Below are 10,247 nucleotides of genomic sequence, written 5' to 3' on the forward strand. Positions count from 1 at the left end.
AATGATTGTTATATTTTAGGAAATTAAAAATCAAAAAAAAAATTCATTCTGAAACCGAATTGATATCCAGATTGAACAAATCTACGTCTTTTTATCTGAAAAATAATCAAATTAATAATCTCATTCTGAGTAAATTGCGAGTTAATGCTAGTACGAAAGCAAAGTATTGTCTTTTTGCCAACGCTGTGTGACTATTGTCTACAGCGCGTGACACGAGGCAAGTTACTAAAAAAAAGCATAAAATAAAATAACTCAGGAAAGTGATATACGAGTACGAGTATCTAGAACCACTTGTGGAGCTCTAAGATTTTATGGCCTATATAAATGGTGGTGTGTCTCTCAATCCCAACACCATTTCCTAAAGAGAAAGACAATTTAAAAGGCAGAGAACTTCTAGATTTTCCGGCGAATCCTTTGAGAAGAATATATATCCACTATCACTTCTGAACATGATTTCTGTTGTTATCATCACTGAGCTACTGCTCGAGTACACGGCGGCCCTCGCGAAACTCACAGCTGGTATTCTTCCTAGACGGCGAGGTGACGGAGATGTTGTAAGGATCGGTGGTTTCTCTCTGCGTTGTCCTCCTAGATCGTCGCCTATTCCAGATTTATCTTCTCATCTCGTTGACTTCTGATATGCGCCCCAAAGGACTTCTTTCAGATCTCAGTGTTGTGCTTTCACCGGAGCTACTAGGATATTGTGACGGCCGAGACTTTTTATTTTCCCTCTGATCGTGTCTCTCTTTTTCTGTTACTTTTTTTTTTAGCTGAGGAAGCTTCATCTAGATTCTTGATCATAGCTTTGTAAAATTGTATCAACAATCCAATTATAAATAGAGGTTGATGAACTCTTGATCTTACAGTGTTTCTTAATTTTGACCTTTTCATTCTTCTTAAAAAATATATATATTTCGGCTGTGGGATGAGAATCTCGCTTTCGCGTTTCAGACTGAACATATGCTGGAAAGCCTATATATGTTCTGTTCTAGTTTCACTTTTCTGTCAAGACGCATTTGTCTGTTTAGCTTCTGTTAATTCACTTTTAAACCAACAAGGTAGCTTGTAGGCTCGTAGCTATATGGTCCCAAAGTAATCAACTTGAGAAAGTAACTTGTTAACTATCGCTTTTACTTGAATGTGTTCAGTAAAGTTAGTGAAATGACTAAAGACGGGACTAGAGAACTTACTAGAATTAATAAGTAATTTATATTTTCAGACAAATAAAATAAAGTTCAAAACAAATGAACCAATCGCATGTAATTATATTTTCAGGATTTTTTCATACTTTAAATATTTATTTTTGTAGGATAGTAAATCTGTAAAATTCATTTGCAGTTAATTTCCTACGTTGAAATGATTTGCAATCGTCCTATGGACCATTAATTTTTGTATGAAAAAAACTTACATCGCTATGTTATGCCATCTCTCAATTTGGCTGTTTGGACCAGTAGGTCAGCTGGATCAACTCAGACAAAAGTGAATATCCGACACAAGAGATGGGAAAGAAAATTTATGGACCTCGCTGGTCATCCAATATCCACACAAGAGTTGGGCAAGAAAACTTTTAATACTCGTGGGGCATAAAAGTCAGGTTTATCGTCTTCCTCCAGTGGACCACACCATTTGAAGCCGATTTACTAGTATCTTTGAAATTGATATATGTGGTTATTTAGGCTGTTAATATGTGGTAGGGTATGATATGCTCAGTCAGTGCATGTGTGTTTTCTTTCTCAAATAATTGAAATAATCAAAAGGAGATTATCTAATTTCGTTCATATTGATTTAATTGATAAAATATGTCAACATTGTAGTTACATTGATGTATACATGTAGAAAGGGAAAGAGATATTCGAGAAATTTAAAGAGGGAAAATAATGGTTAGGTGGATAGATGGGAGTGTCAAAAGCAAAGTATATGGATTTCTAGAGACAAGACCACACACATCAAACTACTCGTAGACGTCTCTATATTTAGGACTATATGGAGTTGTGGACGTGGTTATTTCCTTACTCCTTATTTTTCAAAACTCGCAATTATGCAATAAAGACAAATCTTTTGATCACTTACAATTTTCACGGCGTCTTTCTCATGTAGCGTCTTTCTCATGTAGCTTAGGCCTAAACCGGCTTTCACACCTATCTTTATTCTTATCTTCCATAATGGGTATAGCTTATTTTTGTTAATCAATGTTCTATGTATTCATTAGTTACCACTAGAACATCATTCGGTTTGTTGCTTCTATATCGCGTGTGTATGCGTTATGCTTTCAAATCTATTTACCCAAAAATGTTGTAAGTGTAAAGTGTTTGTATATAATTATGTATCAGGGTATCATTTCTATTTTGAGGTCTACTGAAACCTAATACTGTAGTTGCTTATGCTATCTTATCTAGTTAAAGCTTTGATCTCCGATCAAACCTTTTATTGTTCTAAGAGGGTTCTTTTTACTTTTTTTGTGTGGCCCTCTTAGGCACATCTGCAATGTTTAGCATCTATAGATTCACTAGGATTTGATTTCTTCGGAACCTATTGTATCTCTTTGTATCATTACTCTGTTAATGAAGATTCACATACTTGACAAAAAAAAAAAAGGTAATGCATGCATACATAAATATGTAACCTGATATTTTGTACTAGTGATGTTCCCGAGTCACGTTTTGGGTACAAGCTTGATATAATACACATATCAGCTGTCAAAACAAACGATCTACATCCATTGTTATTATAATTTACCATATCTTTTATCTTTCAAAAGATTATCAATGTAAAATCGTCGCATTTAGTTGGTGTTCTTGGATTTATCAAAATGATTAAGCAGTATTTCAGTAAGACACTTTATATAAAACGTTATAAGTGTAAGGAATTGTGTATATGAAAGCTGCGGTGCACAACTTGATCCACGATCGTCTTTATTCGGGTTGAAGGAGTTTGTATCCATGTGACTGTTTTCATATATAAATGCTGCTGGTCAGTTGATCCCCGAATCAAATAGCAAATAGCATCCACTAATAATCAACACACTTTTATGATTTAACTCTCCAAATTTGGTATCCCAACCTAAAGGATCTAACGGCATCCACTAAATTGGAAAAATCTATGGTTTATATAGTTATATGGGAAGATTCAAAATAATTGGGTAGAAAATTCTTACTTTGAAGAGTAGTCTGAACAAAATGTAAAATGTCATTTCCCTTCTTCTTTCCTTTGCCCTGTTATTTTCATAATAAATCAGAACTTTGGAACAGACAATAACGATAATAATAAGAGAAATTCTTGGGTTCACCTAGAGGTTCACCATCCAATAGTATTTGAGTATTTGATATTTGATATCTTTAAAAAAAAAGAAATAAAATTAAATATCCAAATTAGATTATATTTTTAAAATAAAATAATAAAATACATAAAAATAGTTACAAAAAATAAATTAATTAATATTGTTAAGTCTTCGGCAAAATACTAAACCTTATACCCTAAATCCTAAACCCTAAACCCTAAACGTTAAACATTAAACTTTGGATAAACTCTAAACCGTTGGAAAATCTTAAACCCTAAATCATACATTAAAAACTAAATTTTAATAATACTAAACCCTAAATCCTAATCCCTAAACCCTAAACTCTTGGGTAAACTCTGAACCCTTGGATAAATCATAAACTCTAGGGTTTAATTTTAAATATTTTTGATTTAGAGTTTTTGATTTATCCGAGGGTTCAGGGTTTAGTGATTAGGGTTTAGGGTTTAGTGTTATTAAGATTTAGTTTTTAATGTATGATTTAGGGTTTAAATTTTTTCAATGGTTTATGGTTTATCCAAGATTTAAGGTTTATAATTTACGGTTTGGAGTTTAGGATTTAGGGTATATGATTTAGTATTTTGCTAACGGTTTAACAATATTTATTTATTTATTTTTTATAACTATTTTATGTATATTTATTGTTTTATTTTGAAAATATAATCTTATTTGGAAATTCAATTGTGTTTCCTTTTTTAAAAGATATCAAATATCAAATACTCAAACACTATTGGTTGGTAAATCTAGAAGTTCATCTTAGGGGGTGAATCCAAGAATTTCTCTAATAATAAATGGAGACAGCAATTAGAATGATAATTTATTGTTCTCTTTATTGTAAGTAGATTTAAAAAAATAAAGAAGTGTACACTTTTATTTATGTGGTTAATGACATTAACTTTTATTGATTAGGATTTAAGAACAAGTTTTTTTTATAGTTAGTTTTGTTAGACATAAATAAAATATAGTTTGACTTGAAGTTTAAAGTAATTACTGACTTATTCAAAAAAGAGTTGAAATTTAGACTACTAGCCTAATTTACATCATCGCCGCAAAACAAAGAGGCAAACTGACAAGTATTATAAAGAGACCTTTCACACGCGATTTGGCGGCCTGTGTGAAACTAGCTAAGAGCCTTCTTCCTAAGACGCGTCACAGCGTCCGCCGTTCATGTATGGAGCCACCTTTATCACTTAATATTTTGATATTAAGCGATGATTGACAATTAGTTGTAAATTAACAACTAAGACCACTTCCATCAGTGGTTCTTAAGGAAAGGTTTTAAAGAAAAAGAGAAAAAAAAAATGAAAAAGGTAAGAAAAACAAAGAACCTGTGCTTAATATGTCCATTTAAAAAATGCTAAGGAACCCTTACGTGTCATTGATTCATTGCACAGCCCATTTACTGTCTCTCTCTCCTTCTTCTCTCTCATTCGATTTTCTCTCCCGATGATGGCGGAGACGAGCTTTTCGTTCATCAGCCCTTCTCTCTTTATAATTCTATCGCTCTTCGTAAGTAATCAAGAGTTTTGGGAACATCGAATCGAGCATCTGTTTGCTTAATTGTGGCCCTACTGGCTCTGAGGCCTTGAAGAATCTCGTCCTCGGTGGAGTTGGGAGCATCACCGTCGTTGATTGATCCAAAGTCGAGCTTGGAGACCTTGGAAACAATTTCATGAGAATATTCCCTGCTCACTGGTTTTTGTTATTAGCTTCTATGGAATTGATTATATCTTATGTGGGTTTTTTTTGTTATGTGTGAAGTGGATGAAGCGAGTGTTGGTCAATCAAAGGCCAAGTCTGCTTGTGCGTTTCTTCAAGAGCTTAATGATTCTGTTAAAGCTAAGTTGAGCCGGTTGAGTACGCGATCGCGATTGGAAACGACGGTAAGACCAAGGCCGTCGATGTCATTGCTCCTGGCGGTGGAGGCGGAGTCGAGTGTTACAATTGCAGAGAGGTTGGTCATATGGCGAAGGATTGTCGTGGTGGTTCCGGTGGGAACAGATACGGTGGCCGTGGATATGGCGGTGAGGGATGCTACACGTGTGGTGATGTAGGTCATTTCGCAAGGGATTGCAGGGCAAACGGCGGCGGATACGTCGGAGGTGGAGGTGGCGGTGGAAACACTTGCTATACATGTGGCGGAGTTGGACACATGGCTAGAGTTTGCACAAGCAAGAGACAGTCTGGTGGTGGTGGTGGTGGTGGTGGTGGTGCTTGTTATGAATGTGGAGGCATTGGTCATTTGGCACGTGACTTTGATCGTAGAGGAAGAGGAGGCGGTGGCGGCGGTGGTGGCAAGTGTTTCACATGCGGCGAGGAAGGTCACTTTGCGAGGAACTGCTCTTCGTTTGCTTAACAAAAAAAAAGAAGAGTGATGTTCATAAAATTCTTCGCTTTCTATTGGTTTTCTGATGTGATAGCTAGAGTTGTTTCTGTTGATGCTTTGGAATGTTTATTGGGAGTTTATGATCTCTATATTGCTCGTATATGACAGGTTCTTGCATACCTATTGACTGTTTTTGTTGATGCAATAACCCATATGTGTGTGAACTTGAATGATAGTGTGTGATTGCATAAGTTTAAGTTTCTTTGTCGTTCTTTACAGTTGGTGTGATGTAATGTGATAGTCACTCCCGTATGCAAAGATTGAAACGTGCTATTAACTTGTTATTCATATCCACCATCTGACTAGAGATCTGTCCCGATGCTTTCTCGATTCCGTTTTGTTTCGTTTGAGAGCTTGTTCTTGGAAATCTCTGACATGGTTTTGCTTCAAATAGGTTGCCATATTGATGTTTCCATACTCTTCGATGAAATGAATATTAGCTGAAGTACAATTTAGCCGGTGAAAGGAGGGATTAGTAAACGCAATGTTTATACTTTTGGTAAACTTTTTGGAAATAACATTCTTGATCGATCACCAACTGAAAGCTGATTTTGTTGAGAATATATGACAAAAATTTGGAACAAATCAAGATTTCAACTAATCGACTTTTTCTCGTTTACGATTTGTTTTTGTATTTTTAATATGTTTTTATGTCATTTTTATTTAAATCTTTATGTATCTTTTTCTTTCAAATCATTCAATTTAAAGAAAAAAAAATTTAAGAACCTCAATGAGGTTCTTCCATTGGATGATGAAAAAATTAATTAGACTAACAAGAATTCTTAATTTTTCAAATCACAAAATTAACTATTAATTTATTCATTAGAATCCATCAGGGTCTCTAACCAGTGGAGTTGCTCTAAACTCCACTTCAGATTCAATAAGAGGGTCAGCTCAAAACACAACAACGACATTTTGGGTATACTTTATTAATTCTTGTATTATCAATTCAATTCGCTACAACTTGCTACAGCCATCGCTGGACCAATTCTGACATGCCTATCTAGTAAACACACTGAAAACAATCAACTTCCATCAATATCTTTTGTAAGATTTGATTGCCAATAATTGTAAACTTGTAATTGGTTGATAATAGTGATATCTAATTTTCTTAGCGACGAGATCTCTAGAGTTATTGAACATTAATTTTTGTTTTACTCCATTTCTAAAATGAAGGCTTTTTGGAGGCCGTGTTCAGTTTAGACACACTGTATTGAAACAATATCCAATGTTTGGTGTCCTAAGAGGACAGCATCCATCCTTTTCAATTAGTTCATTATTGACTTGTTGGAGATTCCAGAACCAATGGTATCGCACAAAATCACCTATAAATCTGCATTCCTTCTTCAGAATATTCATTTCCTCTTCATTCTCCACTTCCAAAACAAATAAACAATCTTTCAGATATCCATTGGATTTTCATTCCTCAAGAACATTCATATTCTCTAGGTTATTCCACGAGGAGAAACTTTAGCTGTGCAACTCGCTTTCTACACAATGCTTTCACTAGTGATATTTGCTGAGTTACTTTGCGAGTACACCACTGCTCTCACCAAAATAGCTGCCGGAATCATTCCTCGACGTTCCAATGATCGCCGGAGAGATATCCGCATCGGCTGTCTCTCCTTGCCTCGTCCTTCCTCGTCACCTGTTCCGGACTTCTCCACACATCTCGTTGACTTTTGAGTTCTAATTCGTTAAGATTGTAGCAGCCACGTTAGAGATTTTTTCGTGTCACAAGACTCACAACACTCTGTTATTCTTCTATCTTTGCATAACTTGTAATCTCTTAATGAGCAAATTAAAAAAGAGTGTCTTCTGTGTATAGTAGTAATAAAGTACAAACGAAAAGCGAAGGTAAAGCAGAAATGAGGTTTTATTCATTTTATTAAGTATAATATTCAGCTAAAGATGGGGGCTGAGTTACATACAATATTCATAATATAATATTCATCAATCTAGCTTCTGCCATTGGAAACCCCAAAACTCCATCAGAAAGTCCTTCACTTGTTGTTTGGTGTTTTACAAAGGCGAGCAGCAAGACTCCTGTTTACTTGCGGTGAAGCTCCCGTAAACGGTTCCACCTTCTTTCCGCCGATGCTTCACAATGCGATTCGTAAGCAACAGGCGTCCAATGTGGGCAAGGCGCAGCCACATCACATACATAACAGTAGCACTACACACACCAACAACATTAAAAAGACAATCATCAAACTCTTGAAGCTCAGAAGAAAAAAACACATGTTTCCAAACATCAAACATAACACATTAGAAAATAACACCAGATCTGTCTTACGTTGTTACAATGGAGTTGGTGATTGGTTGATCCAAATGGATATTTCAAGCAGAGATGCCTTGGGTGTGGGTAATCCCTACAAGCCACCTGAAAGCACCAGATTCAATCACAAAACCCTAAATTCAGTAATCAATGCGAAAAAAGCCCTAAACTTTACAGAAAATCAGAACAACCCATGAGTTTTTTTTTTTTTTTTTTTTAATAATCAAACCTGGCCTTTCTCATGGACAATCGCCACGTCATCGTCACTTTCTGGGTTTTCAGAGGAGGAGAGCTTCTCTGAGTCAAACGAATCGTTGGGATCGAAATCGAGGATAAAGCAATCCTCTTTGTCCTCGAAGATCTTCATGTCTTGTCTTTGTTTAAGACAGAAGATGCCCGTGAGAGGTGTATCGTCTTCTTCTTCTTCTTCTTCTTCCTTAGCGAGCTTCTTTCTTCTCTTGGTGATCGTCGTCTCCCGTGTAGTATTATTGGTTCGCTTCGTCCTCACCATCTTTCGAAATGACCGTTGCGCCTCCACTGCAGTTTTGAGGTTTGAGAAGGAGTGATGAGCGATTCAGTTTCGTCTCGAGTTCAATTTAAATATTAAATTGTTTTGAATATCGATCAAGCGCAATTGTTAAGGGCTTTGGTCCGTTAAGTGAATATGGGCTTAATAGACAGCCATACATTCGGTTCGGTTCATAGAACACAATAGATCGTGCGGCTGAGATGTCTCATTGACAACTCACCAACAGGGTATAGAACTTGTATATTCAACCCTTTGTCTGTAAATTGTAAACTTTAAAAGTAATAAATGGAATAAATAGGAATAGAATAAAATGCATGCAATGTACATTGTACTAAAACAATTGAATAGATTCATTCCATTTACTGTTTATCAAAAGTGGAATGTTTTGATTTGAATACAACTGGATTATCAATCTTTGGAATGAAATAATATGGGATTACATATTCTATTAATTGCAAGGATTTTTGACCATTTATCTTGACTGGAATAAAATGAATGAAATGTAATAGAAAAATAGAATAGATTTATTCTATTTAATTTCTATTTAATTTTAATGACTGTAATTGAATCAAAATTTGGAATGAAATAGTTTGAAATGACGTATTTCATCAAGGAAATGGAATATAATACCCATTGCATTAGTTATATAAATAAATAAAAATGCAAATAAAACGAATCTATAACAAATGTGATGATGAATGAATGAAATGATAATTTAAATATATTTTTAATGTATTCCATTCATTTATCCCATTTTTTTATTCTATCGATTCCTAAAATATTTACCAAGTTGCAGATGTTGTAATTTTTTTTTTTGTGTGTGTGGAATTTATGGAATTATCATTTCATTCAACAACATTATATTTCAAAAATAAGTGATCTAATTACAGCCTTTAATTTGTTAATGGTCTCCTTTTTTAAGTTATACAATTTAATCACAATATTAATATATTACAGCCAAACTCAATAGAGTTTTAAGTATTTGATGCTCTTACAATATTAAGCGAATAGGGAAACCAATTGCGTTGCCCAAAAAAAAAGGGAAACCAATCGTAGTTGAGAATTCGGCCAAAAAAATCACGTATTTTGCACGAATTGCCAAAAGAAACCTGGACATATTGGCTGGCCAATAAAACACTGAACTTTTGTTGACTTTTTTAGTTTATTAAAAAACTTACGATTGACTGACCAGATTAACACACCGTTAACCGAGTTAACAGATAATTTAGACGACATTAAGTTGACGTTAATTTTGGGTGTTAAAGTATACGACGTCGTTTCATCTCTTTGTCTGATTAAAGACAAATGAATGAAACGACGTCGTTTTATATATCTTTGTTATTAAAACTATGGGCTTCCATCGAATCGAACCCGTGCACTCGAGTTTAATGGTAGGGGTTTTTGCCACAGAAGCATCGCGTTTTCCACCCTTCTTCGCCGATCTCTTTGGTTCAGACACACTCCCATCACCACCTTTTCCACCCTTCTTCGACTGTTGAACCACTTCTTCACTCCCACCACCATTTCCATCCTTGTTCGACTGTTGAACCGCTTCTTCACTCCCGTAATCGAAAGTCCTCAACGCTCCTCCCCAAATCATTACCTCCCTTCCATTCCTTGTGAACTTCGTCTTTACCATCTCCTCACACCACGAGACTACATAGCCTTAGGGTTTTCACAGAAAAATCCAGAAATCGATTTGGGTTTCTGAGAAATTAGGGTTACGTTTTGTTTTATTTCAATCATCCACATCTTTTGA

General features: G+C 35.2%; 4 protein-coding genes across 4 annotated transcripts; 3 read left to right on the forward strand and 1 right to left on the reverse strand.

Annotated features, from left to right (window-relative positions):
* Positions 1–303: 303 nt before the first annotated feature.
* LOC106345048 lies at positions 304–1,241 on the forward strand. The gene has a single exon (XM_013784320.1). It carries the CDS (start codon positions 450–452, stop codon positions 636–638), a length of 189 nt encoding a protein of 62 aa, XP_013639774.1. The 5' UTR covers positions 304–449; the 3' UTR covers positions 639–1,241.
* A 3,503-nt stretch (positions 1,242–4,744) lies between these two features.
* On the forward strand, positions 4,745–6,059 carry LOC106332427 (cold shock domain-containing protein 3-like). The gene is made up of 3 exons (XM_013770887.1): positions 4,745–4,808; positions 5,057–5,098; positions 5,140–6,059. Exons 1-3 carry the CDS (start codon positions 4,745–4,747, stop codon positions 5,649–5,651), a joined length of 618 nt encoding a protein of 205 aa, XP_013626341.1. The 3' UTR covers positions 5,652–6,059.
* Positions 6,060–7,064: 1,005 nt separating this feature from the next.
* LOC106302427 lies at positions 7,065–7,483 on the forward strand. The gene has a single exon (XM_013738941.1). The coding sequence runs from the start codon at positions 7,179–7,181 to the stop codon at positions 7,365–7,367; it is 189 nt and encodes a 62-aa protein (XP_013594395.1). The 5' UTR covers positions 7,065–7,178; the 3' UTR covers positions 7,368–7,483.
* Positions 7,484–7,539: 56 nt separating this feature from the next.
* Positions 7,540–8,692, reverse strand: LOC106298897. The gene is made up of 3 exons (XM_013735031.1): positions 8,189–8,692; positions 7,978–8,064; positions 7,540–7,857 (listed from the first exon to the last, which is right to left on the reverse strand). Exons 1-3 carry the CDS (start codon positions 8,468–8,470, stop codon positions 7,732–7,734), a joined length of 495 nt encoding a protein of 164 aa, XP_013590485.1. The 5' UTR covers positions 8,471–8,692; the 3' UTR covers positions 7,540–7,731.
* Between the last annotated feature and the right edge of the window lie 1,555 nt (positions 8,693–10,247).

This window comes from Brassica oleracea, chromosome C1 (genome assembly GCF_000695525.1).
Source record: "Brassica oleracea var. oleracea cultivar TO1000 chromosome C1, BOL, whole genome shotgun sequence".
Classification (NCBI taxonomy): domain Eukaryota; kingdom Viridiplantae; phylum Streptophyta; class Magnoliopsida; order Brassicales; family Brassicaceae; genus Brassica; species Brassica oleracea.

Excerpts from the sequence above, each read along its gene's own strand:
- LOC106345048 (XM_013784320.1), top strand. The coding sequence starts at position 450 with ATGATTTCTGTTGTTATCATCACTGAGCTACTGCTCGAGTACACGGCG.
- LOC106332427 (XM_013770887.1), top strand. The coding sequence starts at position 4,745 with ATGGCGGAGACGAGCTTTTCGTTCATCAGCCCTTCTCTCTTTATAATT. Across the intron at positions 4,809-5,056 it reads AATTCTATCGCTCTTCGTAA|TGGATGAAGCGAGTGTTGGT; the intron begins GTAATCAAGAGT and ends TTATGTGTGAAG. Across the intron at positions 5,099-5,139 it reads ATCAAAGGCCAAGTCTGCTT|TTGAGCCGGTTGAGTACGCG; the intron begins GTGCGTTTCTTC and ends GTTAAAGCTAAG.
- LOC106302427 (XM_013738941.1), top strand. The coding sequence starts at position 7,179 with ATGCTTTCACTAGTGATATTTGCTGAGTTACTTTGCGAGTACACCACT.
- LOC106298897 (XM_013735031.1), bottom strand. The coding sequence starts at position 8,470 with ATGGTGAGGACGAAGCGAACCAATAATACTACACGGGAGACGACGATC. Across the intron at positions 8,065-8,188 it reads TTGTCCATGAGAAAGGCCAG|GTGGCTTGTAGGGATTACCC; the intron begins GTTTGATTATTA and ends TGGTGCTTTCAG. Across the intron at positions 7,858-7,977 it reads ACCAACTCCATTGTAACAAC|TGCTACTGTTATGTATGTGA; the intron begins GTAAGACAGATC and ends TGGTGTGTGTAG.